Source organism: Pezoporus flaviventris, unplaced genomic scaffold (genome assembly GCF_033815535.1).
Source record: "Pezoporus flaviventris isolate CSIRO_AGI_PZ_B2104156 unplaced genomic scaffold, CSIRO_AGI_Pfla_v1 ptg000154l, whole genome shotgun sequence".
In the NCBI taxonomy this organism is placed as follows: Eukaryota; Metazoa; Chordata; class Aves; order Psittaciformes; family Psittacidae; genus Pezoporus; species Pezoporus flaviventris.
In genome coordinates this window covers 1,238,138-1,266,067 of record NW_026892702.1, presented here as the reverse complement: position 1 = coordinate 1,266,067, position 27,930 = coordinate 1,238,138, and the positions used below count along the sequence as shown (strand labels likewise).

At 48.2% G+C, this 27,930-nt stretch overlaps 1 protein-coding gene across 6 annotated transcripts in view; it reads left to right on the top strand.

Moving 5' to 3' along the window:
* The window catches only part of ZNF618 (zinc finger protein 618), a 148,286-nt gene that overhangs the window by 73,644 nt on the left and 46,712 nt on the right, over positions 1-27,930 (top strand). For 3 of the 6 annotated variants that reach the window (XM_061479595.1, XM_061479594.1, XM_061479593.1), the window contains exons 3-6: positions 6,896-7,152; positions 11,296-11,391; positions 14,567-14,644; positions 21,525-21,563. In XM_061479595.1, the coding sequence (XP_061335579.1) occupies positions 6,896-7,152; positions 11,296-11,391; positions 14,567-14,644; positions 21,525-21,563 (470 nt within the window). Of the gene's footprint in view, positions 1-2,437; positions 2,691-6,895; positions 7,153-11,295; positions 11,392-14,566; positions 14,645-21,524; positions 21,564-27,930 lie in introns of those variants that run through there. The other 3 variants (XM_061479598.1, XM_061479596.1, XM_061479597.1) reach the window with 2 other exon arrangements.

The window sequence follows — 27,930 nt, the reverse complement described above, 5'->3', positions numbered from 1 at the left end:
AGGAGCTGACACTGGAGACTGGTCTCACTGATCTCACTTTGCCTCTCCCCAAAAGCTCAGCAGGATGTGTGCTGTAAAAATAGCCCCATTAGAAGCCATCTGAGTCCGTATGCAACCACAGATCACTCAAAAGGGAGCTTGGAGCACGCGTGTTTCTGTTGCCGTCTTCAGAGAATTACATGACAAATTATTCCTAGCTGGAAGAAATGTCCTTTTCTAATTGGGGTTTTTTCTCATTCTTTCAGAAGGGAGGAGTGTGTGTGTTTTTTAAGTAGCTTTTAGTCACTTTCATTATTTATGAGGATGCTACTCCAGATCAGAAAAAGCAAACTGCAAATGTGACTTTCTTCTGGCTGCAGCAGCTGACGGGGCCCATTTGCTTTCAGTTGCTGCCAGTTCCGCTTTTCCCAGCCAGAACAAAGTGCTCTCCAAGGATGAAAACGGCACCATATTGCAGCTCCTCGGCTTACATCCCTTTCTCCTTGCCTCCTTCCACAGGGGACTGGCTGGAAGGTGGCCACTGGCTTCATGGTGGAGTGTCACTGTGCAGAGGGTCGTTTCCTTTCTGTCCTTCCATCTGGAAGAGCTTCCTGCCTTGCTCCTTGCATTGATGCTTGTGAGGCATCATCCAGTCTACTCAGCTTTATGGCCAAAATTGCACTTACGGCGTGGTCATTTGCTCATACTATCTTGCCGCATCAGTGCTAAAGCCTCGGCCCTTCATGGGTGTAGGACCAAGGGAAGCTGGGCCAAAATGGGTCCAGGAACTCACTTTACCCCCACTTTTCCAGTTCCCCATGACGAGTCTTCATCGAGGCCTCCTTAATCTCTTCTGCCTTCACATATTTGTATTTGACATGAAAGTGGCCGTAACATCATCGAAAGATGAAAGTGTGATGATCAAAGGAGGCAGCTGTGTTGAAATGAGATTGTGAGATGGCAGAGCTGGTAATACAGTAATTGGCTACGTGGCCTACTTAGTCACAGGCGTGAGACATGCAAGTGCAATGTTTGTTTGCATCTTTAATGTTTAAAATCCATAGAGTCTGTCCTGGCAGATGAGACGGCACCTCACCTGCAGCCCAGCCAGGCACACCACTGAGGGACAGTGTGAGCAGCGCGTGATCCCAAGGCTCCTGCCTCCCCTCCTCACAAGGAAGAGGCTCTTGGATTGCCAAGCTCCACATCTCAATAAGAACATGATATTAAAAGTAAGAGAGGTTGGTATTCTGCAGGAAAGCTCAAAGACAAGGAGAAGGTGGTAGATGCACCCTGTGGAAGGAGACAGGGTTTAAGCAGATGTACCCATGCACATGTTTCTCTGAGAAGCTTTCGTCTTGTGCAAACAGTGCTTTGCTTGAAGAATGTCCTCTTTCCAGGGAACATCATGCCATGGATGGGAAATGCAGGTTGGACCTGCAGAGGGAACTGCAGCTGATCACAAGGCCACACTTGAACACTTAAAATTGCATTGTTTCATGCAGGAAGGTGATGGTGTGAGGCTGGGACCTGTGTTCAGAGCCACCATGAGAGGGATGGCTGCAGGTACCCAGGGTGGGACCTGACTCATAGAAGGTTCTCACTTAGTTCCTGTGTGTACGTTCTGGATCTGCTGCTGCTTTATCTTCATCTCTAGTTGTCAGCTCTTTGCAGTGCTGCAGCGTAATACAACACTGAGCAAGTGCAGTGTCATGGGCTCACAAGGGATACAACATCCAAAGACCAAAGGGCTGCTAAAGAAACGATGGTCACCTCTCTTGGGTCAGTGCATCTTCTGGCTCAATGGACACTATGGTGAATGCTGTCTTCTGTTAGCTCTTTTATAAGAGCAAGTAGTGACAGGACAAGGGAGAATGGCTTTAAACTGACAGAGGATTTAGAGATATCAGGAAGAAGTTCTTCCCAGTGAGAGTGATGATGAGCTTTAAGGTCCTTTCCAACCCAATGCATTCTGTGATTCTGAGTGGAACCTGCCTCTTCTGTAGCTGTGCATGTACCCCTCTCCATCCCATCTGAACTTCTCCAGTGTCAGTAATTTCCTTTTCTTTCCTATTTTGCTCCATGGTTTTAGTATTGTTTCTCCAGCCAAACCAGGAGCTTCAAACTCTGCTGTCCCATGAGGATTGTTCCTTCAATCCCCTACACCCTGGGGACAATCACACCATCACCTCGGCAGCTGAACTTCAGGGGCAGGAAGCCTGGACTGATCCTAGTTTTGCTCTAGCCACAGGAGTGCTTTGGAGGCTGTAAGGATGGAGGTGAGGAAGATGTTCTCCAGGTGCAGGGAAGGTAGGAAGGGTCCATTGCCTTCACCTGCTCAGCAGGAGCTAATGATGCTCGTCTTGTGTATCATATAAAGCAATCAGAGCCTCCTGGCTCCTCTGTCCCCTGCAGAGCACATCCAGAGGAGAAAGAAGGAGGGATGGAGCTGTGCTGCTGTTTGATTGTGTTGATTTTAAGGTATTCTGCAAAGCCATAGTGTTCCTCTGGCCATTGAGCTGGAGAGAGTCTGCAGTTGAAGTTTGGCTAAAGCCTGGCATCAGCCAGTGGCTGGAAAATCTCTGCAGGGTATGGAATAATGAAAATGATGTGAGAACAGCTCTTCCTTCTTCAGTGAAACAGCAAGGGACATGAAAAAGGTCATCAGAACTGCTCTCAGGTGGTGTGGGACTGATTCTGGCCTGGTGCAGGTCAATGGCAAAGCAAAGCTTGCATTCTGGGATGACATTCCTGCATTTTGGCTGGCAGAGGATGGGTGCCAGGCCTGTGAGACGGGATGTGGCTCATGCAATAAAACACTGGCCCCTTGGGGTGTCAGCAGAGGATGTACTGTGGTAGAAAGGGGCAGGAGCTGGGTGCAAGGAGAGGATATGCTGAGACACGGTTGTGAGCCCCTGAAGATACATGTGTGTGCAGACAAGTACAGCTTTATATATAGTTGTATTTCTGTATATATAGAGAGAATAAATACGTACATACAATCTGGACAGCAAATCACGTGGTGCTGGGCTGAGTGGTGCTCACTGGTGCTCAGTGGCAGTGCTGTACCCATCTGTACCCATTCTGTATCCTGGATACATCTGCTGCCTTCATCTCTCCTAGAAGGTATCTGAAGACAGAGAAGGGCTCTATTTAGTGTAAAATTGTTGTAAAACTCCAGTGGTGCTATATTATTTTAATGGGTTTGCTTACTTTTTTTGGGGGGAGGCTCAGCAAGCTCCTTTCAGGGCTTCTGTGCTATGCAATGGTGCAGGAGGTTGTGAAAGTATTTGGGACTGGTGTCCAAAACGTACAGCAGGTACCTGCTCAGGCTTATGACCCATGGGGCAATGGCAGAGGAATAGTGTTGCTTTCAGTTGGTGTTTGCAGGGTTAGGTCCCACCCAGGAGCAGGCAACTCAGCCAGGAAGGTACTTTCCTGGCAGAGATGGATCCAGAGTCAATGTGTGTGAAGAGCAATGTTCTTGAGGGTCCATTGGTCTGGTCTAACGTTTATATACTCCTACAGCCTCAGGCCATCAAGTCTGACCGGTGCACATCTGCACGGAGCCCAGTAACCCAGGGCCAGGCAGGTACTCTGGGTGTGACGACTTGGAGAGCTTTGTTCTCCCTGAGCACATCCTTTGGAAAATGGTTGTTCCAGTGGATCGCCCTCCGTGCTGATGTTCTGTGCCTCATTTCAGTTGGTTCCAGCAATGAGCTCGTACTGTGTTCTTGCCTGCCAAATGAAGGAAAGATGGTATTTTCTCCCCACGAAGATGATGGTATGCTGCCATCAAATAATCTCTCAGTCTTCCTTTTGGCATGAGAAACAGGTTGAAGTTGTTTGGTCGCGCAGAGTCAGTATCATTTCTCAGTCTCAGACCATTTCAGTGCCTCTTTTTTGAGCCAACTCCAGTTTCTCTAGTCACCTTTTAAGAACGAGCCAGTCTCACTGGGACTGGCTTCACCATGGCTGCATACAGAGAGGAAATCACCTCCTTGTTCCATCTTGGGCACATGTACCTGAAAACTGCCTTAGTCCTGTAGGTCAGAGCGGGGCTCGTGGCTGGCTGCAGCACAACCTTCCTGCTGGCATCATGGCTGAGCACTGTGGGTGCTGTTCGTGGGGGCACCCACATGCCTGGACACATTCAACTATGCTACAGCTGTTCATTGTGGGCAGAGCCAGCTTATGGAGTGATGGATCCACTGGTGCTGTTGTCCCTTTCACAGTCATTGCTCTCCACCCCTCCAGCGGTCATCCATCATTTTTAGCACCAGTGATGTTAAATTTCATTCCAGAGCATTAATAAATCATCCCACATCAATCATTTATCTGAAGGGGGCCTATAAGGATGCTGGGGAGGGACCATTCATTAGGGACTGTAGTGACAGGACAAGGGGTAATGGGTTAAAACTGAAACAGGGGAAGTTTAGATTGGATATAAGGAAGTTCCTTACTGTAAGGGTGGTGAGGCACTGGAATGGGTTGCCCAGGGAGGTTGTGAATGCTCCATCCCTGGCAGTGTTCAAGGCCCGGTTGGACAGAGCCTTGGGTGACGTGTGAGGTGTCCCTGCCCATGGCAGGGGGGTTGGAACTTGATGATCTTAAGGTCCTTTCCAACCCTAACTATTCTATGATTCTATTTCAGGAGCCTTGTGGAAATGCCCCCATTCAGGAGTGATGTGCCTTGAGGCCAGCACTTTGCCTTGCAGCACATGGCCTGTTGCTCACTTCATGCCATGTTCTGCTGATTTATGTCTGAATGTGACGTGATGCAAAGCTGGGTGCCCTCGGAAGATCTTTTCTGTCCTCACCCAATTTATAATCTCCTCAGAAAGCTGTATCCTTAGCATCACTGCTAGTTGTATGAGCTTGGCTCCTGCACTGACTTCTATGTTGTTCTGTCCAGGATTGACAAGTACAGGTTGCTGAACAATCCATTTTGCCTTCACTTGAAGTACAGAGCTGGTTCTCACCTTTCTGCCTACCAGTAGGAATTGTATTGGTTTGATTGCCCTCAGGGGAGGAAGACTGTTTCCCCACCACCACCCTATTGGTTTTACTGCCTTTATCAGTGTTTTGCATTTCACACCTTGTTGCTTCAATTGATTTCCAATTAATCCCACCCTTTTCTGATTGCTGAGTGGTTTGTACTTGAGCTCCTGGCTGTTGCCTCCCTTTGGCTTTAGAATGAGTGCTGCTGACCTACGCTGCTGTTGGGTGAGATTGATGGACCTTTTGGGTATCCAATAATATTACCATAAAGACTGTCTGGTTTCAACCACATTTTCTCTATCTTAATTCATCTTTCTCGCTTGAAAAAGCCCTGTATGATTTTGGGAGCACAGCCAGGGTTGGAGTAAGTATGAGGAGGGTGGGAAGGAGTGGGGAGGCAGGTGAAGGCTAATTCTCTCTGTTTAGGGGCTATTAATTGTACATTTCATTCCATAATGAGAATGAAGGGATGAATAATAAAATACCTGGTGATGTGATGTGACTGACCCATTTTGAAATAGCAACTACATGTCTGTGTAGGAGGTTGTGCAGTAATTACTGCAGAAGATTGTTCTCTTCCTTTATCTCTCCTCTTGTCTCCATTCTCCCAGAATTACCCACTGGGCACTGCCAGCTGCAGCATTTTGATTCCTCTGCCAGCCCCATAAGCAGTGTCAGAAGCCATTGCAGGTGTTAGTTTTCTAACATTTTACTTCATACCTTGTTCTGACTTTCTACGCTCTTCCAAGCAATGGGATTTCCTTCTCTTTCACTATTGCATGGTCTAATGACTCTCATCTATAAGTTCAGCCTATTTTCCACTTTATTTTGCCTGTTACTTCTGCTTAAAACATTTTCAAACACCTTTGGCTATTCCCAGCATTTCCATGGCTCTAAATATGTCACAGTCTTTAAAATCTCTGTTTCTGGGTAGTCTCAGCTATTATAGATTTAATTCTTCAGATTTCTGCACAGACTGAACCAGCAATTATTTTAGCTTTTCACTGCATGTTGGCATTTATTAATAACCAGTATTAAGAGCAGGGAGCCCGTGATGAGTGGTGTGATGGTGCATTTGGAAAAGGAGCTACACTGAGTTATTATCTGGTCCTCATCTGTTGTGCTCAACCTCCCTCTTCCTTTTGCCACCATAGCACTTGTTCATGTCATTCTACAGCTTTGAGGTGTCCTTCCTTTACTTAAGGGGTTTTGAGTATTTATTTATTGAGATTGATTTCTCCCATGAATTTCCAGCTTTTTCCTTCCAAGATGAAAATCTTAATCTGTTTCTAAATACACTGCCCTCTGCCTTCCTCCATCCATCATAATTTCTCTTGTCATCTTTGATACTTGTATCTGTCCATAACATGATAGTCTCCCTAAATATCATTATACTGCAGACAATCCCCTTTGATCATCATTGTGTATGTTAAGTAAGGCCATACCAATACCATGGGATGCAGGGTTACTTTGAAGGGTTAAAAGAGGGAACACAAGCGTAGATCCACTCATGGAGGAGCGCATGCAAGTGGAGATAGCTCCATTTTACACGTCAGGAGAATATGGCTTTTCTTTTGCATGTATGAACTAGTCTTGATGTAATCCTTGGTCTCAGGACTAGTGGGATTGTGCTCCTGGCCTGCAAGGAACCCGATGGAATTCTGTGCTATTGGTTTATGGTCCAGTCCATGTCCGCTGCTGTTGTTTGTGAGGATTAAGGTTATTTTCATTACTAGCAAGTAGTTTTCTTACTTCTGTCTGGTTAATGACTGCCCACATATGGCAGACACACCTACCTGTACTTATTTTAAATAAACTGCATTAAATAAAAGTGCCTTTAATTAGATCCTAGTGATGAGAAAGTGAGCACTTGACGCTGAGGGTTCATGTTTTCTCCTCTTTTCCCCCCATTCAGGGAGTGCTTGAAGAGGAGCCCGCGGAGCCCGAAAGCGGAGGGCTCCGAGTCGGTGACATCTCAGTCCTCACCCAGTGAAGAGGCTGGAATGATGACTGAGGTGAAAGTGAAAACAGAGGTACCAGATGACTATATCGAAGAGGTGATCTGGCAGGATGACACCAAAGATTCCAAGAAGAACATAAAAGATGGGCCAGGAGATGTGCCTGCGGAGATCTGCGTGGTCATAGGTGGGGTCCGCAACCAGCAGACGCTCGGTAAGCAATGGGGTGGTGCACCCCATCTGTTGGTCCTCTTGAGTCCGTGGTGTGGGAAGAGGAACAAGGTTCTGGAGAGCTGAAGCTCAGCTCTGTTGGAGGGACCAGAGCCAAGATGCACATCAGTCACAGGGTCCTGCCTCTGGAGTATTGACCTTCTGCTCTGTGTTTGTATCTGGTCACCTCTAAAGAATCAACCAAGATCAGGGTAACTGTAAGAAAAAGCTTAGTATCTTCTTCTGGTGTGTGAAGTGACTTGCCCAGCAGTCACGTGCCAAACTGGTGGTGAACCCAGGGTTGGTGATAGGTGTGTTGGGCAGGATGAGGTGGTAGATGAGCAGGAACAAGAGGGAAGCCTGAGAAACAGTTGAAATGTTTGGAGGATGGTTGCTTTGTGGATGCTTTCTGTAAATAATTAGATTTAGCTCAAACCAGGTTTTATGGGTTGGTTGTTTTTCTGTTCACCAGTAACTTTGAGGGCATAATTTTGTCTTCTGGGTGTCTGCAGGGTGCCAGGTCCAAAACAGTAGTTCCTGTCCTCACCCCACCTCAAACTGTGATGAAAAGAAGCTCTTTGTGTTTTTTTTTTTTCCCTGTGGGCATCACTGTCCTGTCCTCCTGCTCCAGAGATCCTGCAGAGGCACCACTTGCTAAAGGGACTCCTCTGTTGGTTCTGTCATGGAGCAGGTCCCAGCAGTGACTCTAAGAGTGAAGGGCAGAAGTAAGAAGAAACAGCACTTGGACCATGTTCCCTTCAAAGGACTCAGGAGAAAGCTGGCTTGAGCTGCCCAGTGTTGGGGTTGGGGTTGTTTTATCTTGCAGGGGGAGAGAAAAGAGGAACCAGTGTTAGGTTTTCTCCTGGTTTCTGCTTGATCACTGCCTATGCTGTTGGAAAGAAACCCTGGAGGTATTGGTAGCTGGTCAATGTCTCGGGAGCATCATTGTCCTTCTGTTCCCCAGTAGGACAGCCACTAAGAATGGTAAGGTGGGAGGTCACTGCTGTTCATGCAGGGTGAGAACATTTGGGGAAAGCCTGGAAGTCTGAAACTGCTTCTGAATTAAAGATCATAAGATTTGGAGGAATTATTCTGTGTGTATTCAGAGTTGCTGATCCTCCACAGCTCTTGAGAGGGTGATCACTGCATGGGCAACCCTGAAATGCACAGGTGTCCCTGGTGCCCTGGGAGGGAAGGGTGGGGATGTGACCATTGATGGGAGCTTCTCCTTCAGCCATCGTCACAGCCCTTGATGAAAGCATCTGCAGCTTGGCTGTCTGCTCTGTTGGACCTCTTCTCCCCATGGCTTGTGGCTGGGCAGCATTAGCTGGGCTGCAGATGATGAGGTTGACTGTATTGTTGTGCAAAGTGGGGAGTGGGCTTTTGCTGTTGGTTGACTTGGACATTCACCAGCATGTACTTATGGAGAGCGCTGGGGACAGGCTGGCATGAAGGGGGATGTGGTTTGATGTGTAAGCACCATGGGGAGAGGGATGGCGAGCTGTGTGCTGGTTAACAAGTGGTGGTTGAAAGCTGTAGAAAGTAAACTGGAGAACTACTATTGGGAAGGGCCTTTTCACATGAAAAGTGCATCATACTTGTTGTTTTAGAGACTCTCCCTGGGTTTCTTTAAAGGTGACTTGGTCCTGAGGCAATTGGCAGTTGATGGGTTCTTTTGTGAAAAGAGCCCTGTAAGTGCCCCCATTCATCCACCGTTCACATAACTATTGGGGAGGTGGCTCTGAATAACTTGTCTTTGGCCACCAAATACTGGGCTCTGTGTGGACCAACTGGTGCCCAGATACCTATCTGTTCCTTGTGGTTTCTTGAACTGGCTCCCAGTCAATTCTTTTGGTCCCCTCCATCACCCTGCAGAAACCATGGCCAGGCACTGTTCCATGGTTGCAGACATCTGTGTAACTTGCATAAGAAATGTCCCATCCTTGCAGCTCTGCTGGTGATTCCGGCTGCTGCTCTGGAACAGCCCCAGTTGCCAGCTGAAGACACCGGTGCCTCCTGCCTCCAGAGCAAAGGCTTTGAGCTCTCTGCTGCTGCTCACTGGTACTTCCAGGAGTTTTCCTCCCTGAAGCCTTTCCTGTGATGTGTTCTGGTAGCCCTGTATCTAAATCACTTCAGCTGTGCAGAAAGGCATTGCTTTGCTGGGATTTTATTCGCCTTCATCAGGGAAGCTGAGATGGGAGGTGTCGAAAGCGGTTATTTCTTACAGTAATTCATGATGCAGCGTGAAGTGGTGAATCGGGAGGGAATGAATCCCTCTCCTTCCCATGGAAGCGCTGACCCCTGGACTGTCTCCTTCCATAGTGTTCTGGGCACGGTCGGTTAAGTGGGGGATGTGTTGTCTGAGCTGGGGCCACGGTGCTGAGGCTTCGGGGCACATGTGGCTCCAAGTGAGAGCCAGCCGGCTTCCTGCGGGGCTCGGCTTCGGGAGCTGGCTGAAACGTGCTGTAGAAGATTTATGTCTCTGCTCTGAGTCACACATCTCCTGCAGGAGCGGGCTGTATTTACATTGTCAGTTGTTTCTTGGAGCACTTTGTAACAGGGATTCCCAGCTCAGCTGCTGCTATTTGCTTGTAGTGTTTTCATCAGATGAGGCCTTGTGTGCGCTGCCTCCTGTTCAGTTACACGTTCACATGTCTCTCCCTGCACTTTGCACTACTTCAGACTCTGTTTCCAGCCCTTTGGAGCAACCGGGGCTCCATGATGCCTGGAAGTGGATGGAGCCAAGCCGGATGGGTGGGGACAGTGGCTACCATCCCTCCCCGAAGAGCGGGTACTGATGTTTGTGGCTTTGGACCATTTTCCTTTCAGCTACTTTTCTACAGAAGCTTTGCAAGCCCCTTGGGGACCCCCTTGGGCATGCCAAGCAAAGAAAGCCAATGGAGAGGTTGGCTTCAAGCCTGGGTCAGCCAGCAGCAGCAGACTGGTACCACCAGTGTGGATCCATGCTGGTCCCCATCCTCCAGCTGGCACCCCTTGCAGAGCCACCAGACCTCCCTGCCTCATAGGCGGTGTGTTTCCTGTCCTGCACAGCTCAGAGGTACAGCGTGCCCTGTTCTTCTTTTTCCTTGCTGGGTTTCACGTGCTGGCCTTGGGCCAAGGTCATTTGAAGAGCTCCAACACATCCAGGCTCCTTCGGCCTGGAGAAGAGAAGGCTTCTTAAGGAGAGATGTTGTAACAGTCTTCTGGTAGTGGGAGAGGGGCTTTGGCCAAGGGCCTGTAGGGACAGGCCAAGGGGAATGGCTTTAACCTGCCAGAGGGGAGACTGAGATGAGCTCTTAGGCAGAAGCTCTTCCCTGTGAGGGTGCTGAGGCACTGACACAGGGTGCCCAGAGAAGCTGTGGCTGCCCCATCCCTGGCAGTGTTCAAGGCCAGGTTGGACACAGGGGCTTGGAGCAAGCTGCTCTAGTGGAAGGTGTCCCTGCCTGTGTCAGGGGTTGGAGCTGGGTGAGCTTTAAGGACCCTTCCCACACAGACCAGGCTGGGATTCTATGAGCAGCATTTCTCAGGGTGGGGTGTCAGGGCAGAAAGGCACTGGAGTGCACCATGAAGCTGTCTAGAAATGAGAGGAGAAGCAAATGGCACTTGTGTTGTAAGTGAAGAGAAAGGAGAGAGGCTGTTTGGCTGGTGTGGATCATTTTCTGATGTTGGGAATGCCATCAGGTCAGTATGTGTTTCGAAAGACAGGCTTATCTGCGAGTTGATCAGGGGAACTTTTAAATGAGACTGTTTAAGCTCTCAGTCTGGTCTGTGCTTTATGAGAAACATTTTGGAGAGGAGTTTTCAAGCAATGCATTAAATCAGAAATGTTTCTGAGACGAGTGAATCCTTCTGCTTTGAGACTCTCAATCTGACACGCACATGCTTGATTTGTGCCATGATGCTGATGTCTCGGTTGCTGTGCTGCTCGGCATAGGTAATTCAAGAGCACTTTGGAGAATCCCTAGTTATACCAAGTAAAATAGGGCTGCGGAAGCCTTAAGAACTTCTGTGTGACCTCTGACATCTTGTTAGCAAGGCACAGGGACAGATGGGTCTTGGCAATTTTTAATGGGCTTCAGGCATCATTATTCTTTGGAAATGCATCCGCTTTAAGGGCTTTTTTCTGATTTCTTTTTGCATAATTTAGATGGAAAAGCAGTGGAACGTGGCTCTCCCGTTGGATATACACGAAATCGATATTCAGGGACCTGGATTTTTGACCATGCATTGAGATACACGTCCGGTATGTGATGGAAGGGTGTGAAAGTCTAACCAGGGAGCAAGGGAAAACTCCGGATGCAATGGGTGTGTTGCCCAAATTCCAGCTGTGAGGCTTGGGAAAAGCCTGGCAAAACTGAATACACCAACTAACCAAAACCCTTCCCCATCTCCCCTCCTGCTAGAAACAGCTTTAACCTGCATGACACATCTTGGTGTGGACAAATCCAAGATAAGCCATGACCACTGTGGCACTGTCAAGGCAACACAGGCATGTTCTTTGTAAGGCCTTACAACATAGCAGTGTCTTTTCTTCTTCCCATTTCATCTTTCCTCCACTCTAATAACACATTTCTTGTGACAAATTATTATTCTTTCTTTAATAAGAGGATGTGTGCATTTGCCTCCCAAATTGTGGTGGGCTGAGTACAGTTGTGGCTGTTGAGTTACTTCTTGGTGCTTGTAGGACTTGAGATCTGTAATGCTCCTCCCTTGCAACCTCCACAAACTTGCTGTGCTGAGGCAGGACTGCTGTCTCCCCGCAGGAGATGGGTAGAGGTACCCTCATCAAAGAAGATGACTCCAGCCTTCCTAGGTTGTGCTTGAGGACATCTATGCAAAATCACTACCTATGGGACTGACTGGTCCTTCTCCTGCCTTTGGCTCCTGCCCTTGCTTTCCAGGCAAAGCCCCTTGCACAAGGGCTGCAGCACTGGTTTGGTTTCGTATTGGAGAGGAAAGGCACTACACAGTGAATTGCACACATTGTGCTCTTCTTGAAGACCTTCTGCACAGCCAGATGCGTTCATGTGCTATAGGTTATTTCCAGAGGAAGGGAGAAATAGAAGAAAAATAGAGGGAAAGCTCAGCCTAGAGCCTCTCACTGTGTTCTGTGTCTTTTCCCAGTGCTCTGGGTGTGTGCAGCGCTGTGTCAGGGTATGGGTGGGTGTCAGTTATGTTTCGCTGTTGGTACAGTTGAACCTCTGCTGTTGCACAGGTTGGTAGGGCCCAAGTGATGGTCAGTGTGTCTTCTGGTCATGCTGCTTTGGGGCTCCAGCTGGAATAGTTTTCAGGAAAGAATTTTGGAGGTTGGCAATGAATATAATTGATCCTTGAGCATGGAAGATTGAGGGCTGGCAAATGCTGTTGGCTTGGAGATATGCTGGATTTCATTTAGAAAAGCCTGTCTGGAGCGACCATGGGTGAGGGCTGTATATGCATATATATACCTGTATGTATATCTGTGTATAGATGTGCCATGCCTGGAGATACTCAGGGCCAGGCTGGATGTGGTTCTGGACAACCTGATCTAGTTGAAGATGCCCTTGCTCATTGCAGGGGGGTTAGAACCGGATGAGCTTTGAAGGTCCCTTCCAACCCAAAGCATTCTATGGTTCTGTGACCTCTATATAATATACAACTAGCTTTGATAATCAAAAGGCTGTGGAGCAGGTCAGATGTGGTCATCTGACTGTCAGATCAGTATTTTGGGGTATTTTTTCAGATGTGTAGTCTTGTCTGTCAGACTGTAGCAAATTGCCTTGTTCAGCATCAGTGACATAGTAGCCTCCCAAGCTCAAAAGGCACTCCTAAGTGGTGCTAACAGGGATGGACAGGGAATTCATCACTGCTACAAAGTGGGAGGAGAGTTGTTTTCTTCCCAAGCTGTAAGCAATAGGGCATGGAAAGGGAAAAACAGAACATGGGTCCAGTGTGTTCAAAGGGCATGGTTGGTTTTGTTCCTGGTAAGAGCTCACTTTGAGTAGTGCTGGGTAAGTATTGCTGTTAAGATGATGTTTGGGAATATTTATTTAGGTGTGTGTGTGAATGTTTTGTTCCTGTTTCTGCCTCATCCTGAGTTTTACTGTTTTGCATGGTCAGGAAAAGATTGTTTCAAGGTTGCATGAGGAAACATCCATGGAAAGTTACCAACACCTAAAGGGGCTACAAGAAACCTGGAGAGGGGCTTGAGACAAGGGCTAGGCCAAGGGGAATGGCTTTAACCTGCCTGAGGGGAGACTGAGCTGAGCTCTTAGGCAGAAGCTCTTTCCTGGGAGGGTGCTGAGGTGCTGGCACAGGGTGCCCAGAGAAGCTGTGGCTGCCCCATCCCTGGCAGTGTTCAAGGCCAGGTTGGACACAGGGGCTTGGAGCAAGCTGCTCTAGTGGAAGGTGTCCCTGCCCATGGCAGGCATTGGGGCTGGACGAGCTTTAAGGTCCCTTCCAACCCAAACCAGGCTGGGATTCTATGAAATACTACATTCACACAAAATAAGATTCAGCTCTTCTTCATCCCACCTCCTGTTCCCTAAGTGCTTCTGTCATCCTACTGAGGAGCACAGGTAGGATCACTGTTGTTTACCTGCTGGTGAACAGCTAAGAAACACAATACATGTTGTAAGAGAGAGCTTCAAAGGTGAATTTCTAGCCTGTTCACCACATTGGAGTGGGGGAAGAGGCTGAATCAACTTTAATAACAAATCTGAGGAAATTTCTGCCTGTCCAATAAACAGAAGAGGGTAAATTCATTGCATAATTTCATCATTACAGATGATTCTCCCAGCAATGTTTCTCTGGTTTCATTTGAAATGACTGTTTGCAGATGTGTGTTTTCTGGAATTAGAGGCACAAATTGAGAAGAGAGACTACTGTGGTCATGTGCTTTTCCTTAAAAAGGTCAAAAGTTCTATTTGTATCTCTTTGGTTTCCTCTGGGTGGATATTTACCAAATCTCTGTGGGTTTCTTGAGAAATTTGTACATTGTGCATTTCTTGAGGAATTTTGAAAACTCTTTGCCTCCAGATAACATATTGCCTTCTTTTTTTCAGTGGAAGAGCTTTTTTTCCCATATACTAGGAACTTACTGAAAAGTAATTCAAGGTTATTTCTGTCCATAGGAAATATTAGTCATTATTATAAAATTATAAATCGGGCTATTTTGAGAGTGGCCCTTTTCATGTCAGCAAAGTTAAAAAAATAGAGTGAAAATGTGAGTTCAGGGTAATATGCCAAGGAATCTTAAATAAAGCTGAAAAAAGAATTGAGTCTGGGATAGTGATTTCCTGCATTTATCTTCATGAACCTTCCAAAAATTGCTTGCTGCAAACTGCATTCTTTTGTCCCCAGTTTATGGATAAGTATGTGGAGAGGCTGTTTTTCCTGATCTAATATGGTGATGTATACTTTTCTGTCTTGTTTTTCAGGGTCTTATGAGTGTGGAATATGTGGGAAGAAATACAAGTATTACAACTGTTTCCAGACCCATGTGCGAGCACACAGAGGTATCTCACTCCTGCTCAAATCTTTGGGAATCCTGGGGGAACATTTAGATTAGGTATGAGCAAGTTCTTCCCTGTGAGGGTGCTGAGGCGCTGGCACAGGGTGCCCAGAGAAGCTGTGGCTGCCCCATCCCTGGCAGTGCTCAAGGCCAGGTTGGACACAGGGGCTTGGAGCAAGCTGCTCTAGTGGAAGGTGTCCCTGCCCGTGGCAGGCATTGGGGCTGGAGGAGCTTTAAGGTCCCTCCCAACCCAAACCAGGCTGGGATTCTATGACTGTTTTCAGGAAGGTCTTGCATATTCCTCTCAGTTCATCAGTAATGCTTCTTTTGGGTGGCCCATTCATAGGCTAAACTTTGGGGCTGTCTAAGCTCTGTGGCTTTCCAGCAGTGTTTCTCCTGAGGTCAGGGGCAGCTCTTGCATTTGGTGCAGTATTTACCTGCACAGGGCTCTCTCGAGGCATCACTCTGTGTTGGGAGAGCTGCAAATCAACAAGTTCTCCTGGCATCTAGCACTTGCCAGCAGTGTAGCTACCGCCCACCGCAGGGTTGGGCATCTCCCTGATGTGCTCCATGCTTCCACCCGGCTGGGTAGTTTAGTCCATCCCTGTTAAGTTAAGATGTGAGGTTACAAAGTCAGATACTGGCATTGCTCAGCTGCTGTATTTTGATGTTAAAATCAAAGTTGAACTCAGCCCCGTACCCCTACTGTCAGCTGAGGTCACTTCCCCCATGTATTGTTTGTGTGAAGCATCTCCTGCTTAGTCAGGAGTGACTTTGTTTGAATTTTCTGTAAGACTGGTCAGTTCCATATTGCTTAATTGCAGAAATGTGGAAGTTTTGCTCAGAGCTTTGTACAATCAGTGGAGTTCGTGTAATTTGGAGAAACATGGATCTCAAAGAACACCAGGGGCTTGAAACTAGCTCAGGAGCTTTTCAGTGGTTTTATTTCCTTTTACTTGGACTGAGCGCTGAAGTCTGTGTGTCCAGCTTGTAGGAGCATCTGCCTTAGGTCCTCCATTGTAACTACCAGTATCAGCACATGTGGTCCTCAATAAAACAGTTGACTGGAATGTCTAAATGAGCATAAAGTCCCAGTGGAAAGTTTGAAACTGCAGGACTAGTGAAGGCTAATGGGATGTTAAGTTTCAAATGTGTAAGCTCTCAGCAGTTGGGAAATGCCCACCTGCAAGGTGAACATGCATCCTTAACTTCTTAGAGGTTTCCAGTCCTTTAATTACATAGTTGCATGTTCCTTCTGTGCTGTTTAACATCACAAAGCTTCCTCTGTATCCTTAGGTACATGCAGAATTGTTTTTCAATGCTGGAATTCCTTTTAAAATAACAAGAAAATTCCTAAAAGTCCTTTAAATGTAACTGCAAAGTAACTTCACCCTGCAGTTTAAGAAAAAGAATGCCTATAATAATGGTGAGCAGCAGTTATTTGCTGACATGCAGAATGCTGTACTCTTGCATCACAGCATTGCAATAGTTTTGCAATAATAATTGCAGTATTTAGATTTGAGACAAGGATTGCTTTTATTTTACTTCTCTAGTGCTATGGGATCCTTAACTCAGATGGAATTTTGGGAACTCTGTTAGTACAAGGTCACTTCCTAATGTGTGATCCAACTGATTTGTATTTCTATTTTCATCTTGAAATCAAGCTATGAATTAAACAGTCTGGATGCATCAACACACACGTGTACAATTGACATCCATAGTGTTGTCATGAACTCAGTGAAGACATGACTTACCTTTTGCTTCCAAAGCCTTTTTAATGTGTAGCTAGAGAAGATGGCAATCTTCAAAATTTGGAATGTGGAAACGTGCGAGTGATTTTCACAGCAGTGGGGGAGAAGCACAGTTTATAGGTGGGAAACTTAGCAAATGTTGGTTTATGTTACTGTAAATTGATGCATGCAGTAACAACTAAAATGCATTTGAATTGCCTTAAGACAATAAAAATCAAAATGAAGTATTTATTCAGGTACACTCTACAACAAGAAATCAAATGGGAATGGGATTCTCCCAGGAGCAGAACCTGAGTTGGCAGTTGAAGCATTTGGGAACACGTACCTACCTGTCTGCAGAGAGGTAACAGGCCACTGACTGCGCAGGTGATGTGTAGTGAGGAAAAAAAGAGGATTATATGGAGGAAATATCTATGTGATGTTATCCAGTGGGGATTGTACATGGAACTGTACCAGCAACAGTGCTGGAAATAGCATAAGGCTGCAGGACTGAAAAGAATTTTTGTGGAAGATGCTTGTATAGCCACATGTATGTAAGGTTTCATATCAAAGAAGTGGCTGGTGCTGCACCATCGTAACAAACTTGGTGGCTGTATGTCCACTGAGGATGTGATCCTGATCCTACACTTTGCATGTTTTTCCCGTGTCCTTTAGTCCATGTCTTGGGTAAACCCCAAGCACTGGCAAGCCAGCTACGTCTGCTTCTCCAGGAAGTGCTGAATACTGAGCTCCCTCGGCCTATTACACACAATTATCAGCTGCCAGAACCTCAGATCCTGACTCTTTCAGTCATTTTTTGTTGGCTGGGCAAGGAAGGAGCTGTATTGCAGGGCAGGACCTGGCATTCCCTCTTTGCCTGATGCATTTTCTGAGCATTAGCTGTGGTTTCTCTGAATTCTGCGCCACCCATCAGTCATGTAACATCTGCCCTTCCCTGAAGGGCTGACTGATCCTGGGTAAGCTCAGCAGCTCAGCATCACAGTAGCTAGAGCAAGCTCAGGCCCCTTTTTCTTCTCTTCAGAAGCTTTCTCCCAGGAAAGCATCTGAACAACTTTTGGGCATTCGGGCAGAAGCATCTGCTGCTTGTGATTTGCTGAAGGATGTACCCCTTCCCCTTGATAGCCCTCTGCTTTCCGATTCCTTGTGTGGTTCCTGTTGGACCTTACTAATGGTCCTTGGCCAAGCTGTGGATTGCTCCTGCAGATGGACAGAGCTGGTGATGGAAAAGGCTCAGCCCAAGGGAGAGCAGACAGTAACTGTTGATCTGGATTGGACCTTAGGGGCAAAAACAAGTGAAAACCCATCTGTCCAGCCAGCCCCACTGTCACCATTCAGTGACACAACCTCTGTTTCTCAGGCTGCAAGGTTTGGAAGTCTCACGTTGTTCTTGCTTTGAACTTATTTTGCTTATTGTTTCTAAGCTGTTTTTTGTAGATCCCAGTGTGCAGTTGTGAGCTGCAGCAGAGGAGCCCAGGCCTTGCAGCTCATGGCCAGCAAGCAGGAAGGTGGTCACCCTCTGCTCTTGCAGCCCATCCTCACTGCTTTGCCTTGTGCCACACTTCAGTTTCCTCTCATCCTTTGAGCTGTTCAGCTCCACGTTAAGAGTCTCACACTGGCGACATCATGTTTGCTTTGTAATGATCATTTGGAGCAGAAATTTCCTAGATTTTTATTTACCAACTGCACTTGCCTCCTCATTAGATCTCCATGGCAGAGAAGTTGTGTTGGAGGTGACCTGTGTTCTTTAGATTGATCTTTTTTTCTTGTCTGCCTTCAGGAACACGTGGTTTCTATTGGAAAATGGGGCATATTCTGAGTTTCTTGAGCCTCCCCTGTGACGCTCAGCATTGGCTGGAGAATTTCAGGGACCCACTGATCTCCTGGTAGTTCACAAGTGCAAAAGGTTGAGGCAGCTCTTGTTCAAGACATGCTGCCTCGAAGGGGCTAGCTCCCTTGAGCTGTGCTCTGAAAGCCAAGATGCAGACTTGGAAAACCCCATGTAAAGCGTTCTGCAAAGAACCAGAAACGTAGGTGAGAAATTTCCTCACTGCATTTTATCAGGGAAGAAGTGAAAAGGTTCGTTCCTTCCCCTCCACCTCCCCACAACGCATCGAGAAAGTAATAAAGAAACCCAACAATAAAAAAAGTTGTTGTGGAGCTGAAAGGCTTCTTTGTGAGCTGCTGTGCGGCCCGGCAGGACCACGGCTCCTTCCTCCCGCAGAGCTGCTGGAGTTCAGCGGGAGCAGAGGGGCTGTGCATTCCCAGTGCTGGTGGAAGGCTCCATCCCCACAAACGTTACCACTTCGCCTACATGCAACCCTGGCCTGAAAAATGTTTTGCTTACAGTGCTTTCTGTTTAGCTGCGTGGGGTTTTTCAAGCCGTTGAAAGGTTTGGATTGCCTTCAGGAGTCAGTCAGCTAGAAAGTTGTTTTGTATGGTTGAGTCGTATTTAAGCAATATGAGCAGCAAAACATCTGCATGTTTTGAGTCAGGAAAGTTATTTCACTTCTAGATAACTCACCAAAAAAAAAGGCTGAAATTACTTCATTAGACTTGCAAACAGTAAATTTAAAAACCTCTGGGCTGAGGCCAAGCAGGGGAGATTTTTTTTTTTACCAGGAGGAGAATTCTTCAGAAAGCCAATGAAAGAAAATAGCAAGGCTCAAGTTTAACCCTCGCAGGATATATCGCCTCTGTCCTAATAATTGGTGGAAGTTCTCTGTTCCCAGATAAGCTTCTCTGGGCTGAATGATGATTTTGCTCCAGTTATTTCCCTCTGTTATTTATTTACATTGCTATTTGCTGCATTGCCTCTGAACTGATTGGCTCTGTGTTACCTTCCCGCATGTGGGTGCAGGCTGAGGGTTGATGTGCCATCATCACTCATGACAGTTGCTGAGTGCACTACTGTAGGATTGTGTTCTCCAGGTGAAGTTTCTGCTTGAACCACTTGTTAAAAACTTCTCAAAGTTTAACTTTTAAAGTTTTGGATTAATATTTAACAAGAACGAGATTCTGCCCGATCCCAACAATATGAAAAGGAAGATGACTCGTTCAAATTGTGAATGTGGAAAAATGCATTTTTCCAAAGTGGACGTTTTGGGAGTCTCAGTTGGAGCAGTTCTGTGACTGAAATCATTTTGAGGTGAGAAGTTGAAAATTAACCATGAGATAACCATTCCTGAGGAGAGCTGGGGTTTCTGAGCTCAAGAAAGTTGGGTTTCATTTGGGTGCCAATGTAGAATTTGGGGAGTTCTGAGCCCTTCCTGCTGCATCCCAAGCATCTGTTTTTTCATTGTGTACATTTCCCAGCCTGCAGCAGGTTTTTATAGGAGATGCAGAAAGTGGCTTGAGCCACAGGAGTTAACTCGCCTGGTTTCCAGCTTCCCTGCCAGCCTCCCTACTCTCTCTCACTTTTGCAACTTTCTCAGAAATTGGTCTTTTGTTTTAAAGCTGTAATTACTTGGTCTCAGCCCAAAGGTGATTTAGAGTGGGCTGTTAGGGGATTTTCAAGGGTTTCTTTTTTATTCATGAAGACTTTAGTCTGTCTTATGACTAAGAGAAACACCATTTCTTAACACAGTTCAGGAGTGGCTGCTCCTTAAGCCTTTGTGCATTGCTTGAATCTTGTTAAGTTTGACCAAAGTACTTTTTAGGCTATTTAAATGACAGAAATGGCCTGGTGCATGTATAGTACATCTTTCTTATGGTTTATTTATGTCGTTGTCTGTGAATGCCAGGACAGCATTTTGCAGAATTCCATTGTGCCAGAGCGAGCTTTTTCCTTGAGTGATAGGTGGTAATTCAAACAAGTAGCAGCTGTGGAAAAATACAGGGCTTTGACTGTCGAGGTTTTACATATGATGCTGAGGGTTTCTGATCTGGCCCCGCAGTTGGTGAATTTGTGCCAAATTAATATCGTTGCCTGGAAAAGTGATCTAATCAGGCAGGTTAATCTAGTAGAAATGTACAAATTCACAAACCCACAATCATTTCTTTGTGTTATTTTTAAGAAATAAGGAAATTAAATGCAAACTGTTCATTACTTAAGGTTGCAGACTTCAAATTCAGAAGTGCTGTGACATTCTGCAGCTGTGGTTTCCAGAGCAATGCAAGCATGATTCCAAGAGACAGATGGAATATTTTGAAACGTAGTTCTGTTATTAGATAATGTGACATACAGTATATGCAATTTAGGATGAAAATGAAACACTTCAAAACGGCATGGAAATCCTAATCACTTATGATCCTTGACTTGTAACACTGGGTTTTGTTTTCCAGCTTGCAGCTTTTCCTGTTGCACTCATTTAGGGTTTGAATGTGATCTTTACTGAGTGCTTCTTGCCGTCCCACGTGTTACAGAGGAGGGAGCTTTTTCTCCCATCTTTTCCTATGTCCCCTTAAGAAGACCAGGGTAGAATATCCCAGGGGGGAGGATCTTGTGGCCCATCTCTAGCAGAGGCTTTGCCATCGCTGCAGTGAAGGGGAGGCACGGCAGTGGAGCAGGATGCTTGCTTTCCTGGGTTGACAGCACCTGTCCAGGCATTGAGCACATGAGCGATTTCGAGTCGTCAGCAGGAGCTGATACAAGTCATGGTCCTGAGCTCCGCCGCTGAGTGGGACCGTTGGGGTGCATTAGGCCGGGCTGTGCCCACCGTGGTCAGGGTCCCTCTGCTCGGACGCGCACCACCAGCGGCCTGGGGCCGGAGGAGGATGGCGGCAGAGCTGCAGGGAACAGCAGGGAGGCGATGCTGCAGTCCCTCGCGTCCCGCGCCCCTCAGACCCTCTTTAGGGCATCCTCGGAGCAGGGGTTGGGCCGTCCCTTTGAGCCCTCCCGTTTGGAGTCCAGGCCCCTGTGACAGCGTGGGAAAGGAGAGCCCGGTCCTGGAGGCTCTTCAAGGGCCGCAGGCAGCCGCGTTTCAACAGGCGGGCCTTGAGCCGTCCGGTTCGGAGCCCACCACGGCCTTTGGCAGCCCGCGCTGTGAGCAGCTGCCGGCCCCTGAGGGAGCCGGTGCCTCTTGGCCGAGGCAGCGGCTCCGCTCGGCCGCGCGTCGGGGGCTGCGATAGCAGAGAAGAGCCGCGGCCGGGGCAGAGTCGTCCTTCAGATCTAAGTGCAGCTCTTTCTCTTTGCAGACACTGAAGCTGCCTCAGGTGAAGGAGCCTCACAAGGCAGTAAGTACTCATGGCGCTGGGGGGGCGTAGCGGGGGAGCGGCGGGCGCGGGCACCGTCCCCTCAGGGGATGTGGCGGGGCGCGGGGCTGCGGCGCGGCCGGCAGAGGGCGGCCCTCTCCGCGGAGATGGCGGCGGGCGGGGAGAGGGCCCGCGGCGGGGCTGCCGCCACCCGCAGGGGAGGCGCTGGGTGCTGCCGGCCTCTGCGGTGATGGAGTCTGGTGGCGGTTTAAACCCTAAAGCTGCGGTCCCCGCCCTGGTAACCCGGAGCGGGTTCAGCACAGCCCCTCCTCGGGGCTCCAGGGCCAGGCAGTGGCAGCCCCTGGGAGGGGGTGATGGGGAGTGCGTGGCCGGGCAGTTCCCAGTGGTGGGAGAGTGGGAGAACAAGGGCATAAAGTGGAAAGAGGAGAGGCTGAGGGCGTGTGGAAGGGAAGGCTTTCCCCCGAGCTGTGGAGCAGGTTGGTCAGAGCGGTTGTGTCTAATGCATCCTTGGTGGTTTGCAAGAGCAGCCTGGGTAAAGTCCCGAGTAACCAGGTCTGAGCTCGGAGCAGACCCTGCTTGCAGCGGGAGGCCAGAGCAGAGCTCAGGCTGGCCTGGGTTTTGCTATGATCGTGTTAGGTGAGAGCCATGGTTCCCATTGGAAAGGTAAGTTACCAACCTTGGTGGTTACAGGAGGCAGCTTGGAAGCACTGAACTTACCCTGGGTGGGTGTAAAATGTCAGATCAATAGTAAATAATCATTAGAAAGTACAGCCTCATTAGAACTGCTGCTGCTTCAGGCCTCTTGTGTGATAGGTGAACATTGGGGTCAGCAGGGGAGCGTTGGCTTCCTGTCTGCAGAAGGAAGCAGGACTGACTTCACTGCAGGTGAAGAGCCGCAGCCCTGAGCCAGAACACCTCAGCAGCATCCAGCATCACGCAGTGTGCGCCCTGTCCTGGTGCTCACTGGGGGGTGATGGGCTCTGCAGTTGGGCCCTGTCTGTTGACCCAGTGCCATGGGGTGCTCAGCCCCGTGCAGGGAATGGAAACACCTTTCCAGGCTTCTGTCCCCTCTGTTGTTGTCTCTTTTTCTACAGGTGCTCTGCTGCTCCATCAGTGTTTTGCTTATCCTGAACCTTTCCAGGCCCATCTCCTGGCCCCCTTGCTTTCAGCCCTGCTGGGTTCTGGGCTAGGCTGTGTGCATCCTGGGCTTCTTATTTAGGCATTGGACACAGTATCATATGTGCCAGAAATGTTTTTTTTTTTTCTATAAGTCAGCTTTTTGGCTTCTTATCTGTTGTGGGAATTAGTTTGGCTGAGAAAGACAGGACAGGGGGAGGTATGAGGAGTTAGAGGGAGAAAAACCAGGAGGATTCATGCCTGCTGTGTGGGCAGACCCCAAAGACATTCCAGTCAATCCATAGGAGGATTTCTGTGGATGAAACTGCCTCTTTTGTGGTGCTGGATCTTGGGGAATGGAGCAGAATGGAAAGGCACAGACAGAACAAGACTCTAGGAGGGACCAGTGATAAGCAGCTGCTTTGCACCAGGCTTCAGGCAAGCCCCCATGGTAGTGGTGGAGATGAAGCAGGGAGCACTAAGAGAGGCAGGGGCTGCTTCCATCTTCATGCAGGGTTGTACCAGTCTGGCCCTTTTCCCTGTGCAGGAATCACTTTTTACCTGCCACTCTCATTGCTATCCCAAAATATTCTCATCTAGCTGAAAGAGCTGGAGGCAAGACCAAGCCACCAGAGCATGGAAGCGGTGAGTGGTGGGGATGGGGAAGGAAGATCCAGCGCAGCATCCATTCTGGTGGAGAAGCAGGCTGGCTCTGTCACCTCTTTCACAGAGTGAAGGTGAAACTGCTCCACCAGTGCTGCTGTTCTGAGTGCAGATGGTTGTATTTTCCTGGCCGAGTCATCTTCCTCTTCCCCTCCTTGCTGCTGCAGTGAAATAGCTCAGCTGCCTTCTTTCCTCCCTTCCCCTGTGGGGCTGGGTTGAATCCTTGGCCTACCCTGGCTGCCTCTGCACAGCTCTTCTCCTTTTCCCACTCAATGGCTCTCTTGTTTCCTTGTCAGTCTGTTTACTCCTCATATATTTTAGGAATTTTGTATTTATCTTTCCTTTCCTGCTATTTTTATTTTGCCTGCTGCTCCCCTGCTATTCCTCTGCGACCCGATTTGGCTGTTTACACCCTTTCTATTACAGACGTCTGTATTGTTCAGATCCTCCTCTGCTATTTCTATCTCATTGGGAACCTCTAGGTTCATGGTCTCTGCAGACATGGTTTGCTGCCTTCTTCCAAAATGTCTCTGTATTTAAGGGACACAGCAAGATCTTGTTTTCTCTCATGGGCTTCTCTCCAGGGCATAGCCTGCATCCATCCTAAACTGGTGTGGATGAAGAGCTGCCTTGACCAGCAGTGGGTCCTTGACATGCATTTTACTAACTAGAACTGCGGGGTTTTAAAAGCTCTTCAAGTTTTCTCCATGGTGACTTTTTGGAGTCAGCTCCACCCCGGTCACACGAAAAGTTGTGGGGAAGGCAACCTTGTGTGTCAAGTGAGGGCATATCTCTGCTGGTGCCTCTGCAGAGCACAGCACGGGCACCTTGGCATGGTCATGGCAGTATCTGAGGTTTGGTGGCAGTTGCTGTGTGGTGCTCCCTGGCCTTCCCTGGGTCTTGTTTGCTCTTGGAAGGCAAAGTCTGCATCCTGCCCTGCTGGGTCTGTGAGTGAGGAATGGGCCTGGTGGGAGGATGAGTTACTGACATGGTGGGTGAAGCTGTGTTGTGCCATGCTCCAGGTCTGCAGGGTTTAGCTAAGAAGGGGCTGCTGTGGAAAGGGCTGGCCTGGCCTTTTTGCTTGGAAAGAAGGGAGCCATGGGGGAGGCTGGGACACAGCTGAGGCCAGTTGTTTGTTTGCTGCCTGCTTAAAGAGGAGACAGTGGTGTTTGGACTTTCCAGCTGAGAAGGCACTTTGAAGACTCCCTTGAGGAAAAACTTGCACTTGGTTATTTTCAGCCATATAGTCTATAGACCGTGTCTCTGGCCCTCACCCTTTTTATTCCTTTTTATCCATTCCTGAAGGGACACAGATCTTCGGTGTTGAGGAGGGGATGTGCTCATGGGGACATAGTTAACTGGCTTTGGGAGGTACTTTTCTAGCCTTGGCTCAGGGTCTAAGACCAGAATAACCACATGTAGAGAGAAGAGAACAATGCAACCCACAGTGCTAATGTGCTAATAAAAAGGCTTGTCTAAGTGCTACCAACTTTGACTGGCAGGGAGGAGGAAGGGAGGAGAGTCATTTTGAAAGAAGCTTTCTGTGTGATACTTTTCCTAGGCAGGGATGGCCAGTTTGACATCGGGGTCACCGGCTCTTCCTGTAGAAGAGGCTGGCCATCTTTTCTGAGTTGCTCATAGAATCATAGAATAGTTAGGGTTGGAAAGGACCTTAAGATCATCAAGTTCCAGCCCCCCTATCATGGGCAGGGACACCTCACACTAAACCATGGCACCCAAGGCTCTGTCCAACCTGGCCTTGCGCACTGCCAGGCATGGAGCATTCACAACTTCCCTGGGCAACCCATTCCAGTGCCTCACCACCCTAACAGGAAAGAGTTTCCTCCTTATATCCAGTCTAAACTTGCCCTGTTTAAGTTTTAACCCATTACCCCTTGTCCGATCACTGCAGTCCCTAATGAAGTCTGGAAGTCCTCAGGAAGAAGGTGTTTGGGCTAGATCTGCGCCATTGTTCTTCATGAAAATTCCAGTCATGTGCAGGGGAGGTACAGACTTTGGAAACCCAGCCTCCCTCCTGCTGCTCACATACCACAGGGCATTCCTGGCAACGTGACAGAGGCCTAAGGAAACCCCTGCAAACAGGGTCCAGAGCAGGGACCGTGGGCCAGGGACACTGCTAGGGGAGCAACACCTCTGAGGTGAGCAGCTACTTGCACAGTGCTGGGTCATGAAGCAGGGTGCCTTCAGTGGGTGCTGTTCAGTGCACGTGTCACAGTTTGGGGACAACATTTTGCAGAGCAGGGCTGGTGCCAGTGTTGTACCCATGCTCAGCACTTGTACCCATGGCAGTGCCTGTAGCTGGGAGCTGTGGTTGGGTTAGGAAGAGAACCAGGATGGTCTCTGTGCTGGTAGCTTGGCTCTGTTCTCATCCCCAGGAGGCAGAGGGGAGTAGGGACTTCCACAGAGTTACAGATCTGGAAACAGGCTACCATGGCTCTGGAGACAAGGGCTGTGCTGGTGGATTATGGATTGTAATATTGACACTATTGGAATTTGGTGGTATTCTTGTTCTCCTCTCTAGGAAGGAGGAACTTAAGTACAAGAACATCTCCCATATAGCCATGACTGGCTTGCAGAGCACAGAGTTAGACTGTGAATTTTGTGGTTGCCCATGAAATCTTATTTCACCTGTCAGTGTGTAAGCACTTTGTCTCTTTGCTCATTACTGCTTTTTGTGATGGTTTCTCTGCTTCTTTGGATCAGCCTAGGGCAGAATTACAGTTACTCTGGCAACTTAATATGGCGCTTGCTTAGTTTCAGCTACCAGTGGCCTTTTAGTACCTGTTTTCAAAATACCAAATAATGCTACAAGTCCATAGTACTTCTAAGCCTTTTCCTAGATGAGCCTCGGATCACTTCCAGAGCAGTTGGTATTCTGCAGGCAGGCCAGGAAGCAGCAGGATGGGAAGAAGGAGACTTGCCAGAGGCAACCAGCAGGCGAGTGGCCGAGGAAGAAAGCACAAGTGTCCAGGATCAGGCTTTTGCAGCCCAGTCCCTCTCTGCTGGGTGCAGTCTTGCGCTGTTGGAGTCATGTCTGTGCCCTGTGGAAGGAAACAGAAAACAAATGCACAGGAAAATGGGAAGGGAAAAGTTGCTAAAAGCTGAAGGTGTCTAAGTACAGCTGGTGTATTAACTTCATGAGTGTCTGGTTTGCTATTAGAGACTTAGTAAGTGTTCCTCTTCTCAGGGAGAAGTCCTGACCCTCATGGTGATTAGTATTGTGAGGAAGAGTCTTGCCATTCCTGGAAATTTGACTTAAAATGTTGCTGAAAGTGGGAAGGCTCAGAAAGAGATGATTTCAGGAGCCTTGAATTCATCTCCAGCATGCCAGTGGAGTTGGCTGAGTTCAGGGGAGGTTGCTGACAGTGTGGTTTGCTCTGTTCTTTTGCCCTGGTAACAGTTTTGAGTACCATGACAAGCAAGTTGTAGTCACAGCTAGTACTCACAGACAGTCCTAGCTATGAGTGTGAAGCCTGCTCTGTTAGGCTGGGCAATGCCACCAGCCAGTTACTCTGTGACGTGCAGGAAGACAAAACAGCCTCACTGAAACAAGCCACTTCCAGTGCTCCGCTTGCTTTCATTCCCAGTGGTGGCACAGTTTGTTACTATGGCAATTCAGTGGCAGTTCCTGGAAGACCACTAATGGTTGTTTTCTGCTAGATCCTATTCCTTCTGTCTCCATCTCCTGCTTTTGTGTACATGCGGTTCTGTTCAGGGCAAAGCTGGATTTTGTGCTGTTCCTGAAAAGCAGACCTGTGCGGTGCTGCCAGCAGGTTACTGCTGCCCAGCTCTTCAGTGGACTCCATCATCTGGGAGATCCCTGGGAGCCCAGAGTACAAATCCTGTATGCAAGCTCAGACCAGCCTTGGCTTGGCAGCTCCTGCCAGCCTCCTTCACTTGTGCCTTAGATTCTGACATCAGTGGGAGCAACTTCCATAGCACGTTTAAGCTCGCTGTGGCCAGCTGCATGGATTGAAAACTCCTGGACCAGATCCCATGGAATCCCCAGACTGATCCCACATAGCATGGCCTGGTTTTCCTTTGTCTCTGTTGTCCTTTCTGTTGTGTTGGAGCCTCTTCTCCCAGTTAGCAAATGACTGAAAGTGAAATGGAATTGAGAATCAGTAGTACCGTTTCACAGGTGATGACATGCACCAGATATTTCAGACCATCCTCTTGTATCAGGTTGCAGCAGGGGCACAAAGTGGTCTTGGGGTCCTGTGTGATAATGTAATGTCACCTCCACATGCCCCCATGAACAGCTCTTCTCAGACCATTGTGGTGTGAAGTTTTTCTGGAGGGGGTGGGAAGTTCTGGCACTAAAGAGTGTCCTGGCTGAATGTCTCCTGGGAGGAGGCAGGACTTGCTCCATGTCGCCCTTTGAAGGGAACAGGAAACTGTGTTCATCAGGAAAATAATGATTTACAGATCCCTTGGTGATCTCATGACTGGGCACTGGGAGAAGGGGCTGTGGGAAGTAGCAGAGCCATGGATGCGCACCAGTCACAGTGTCTGAGGCAAGGCTGTGGACAGCAGCAGTACTGATGGAAGAGGGGCTATGTCCAAGCCATGGTCAGCAGTGTCATAC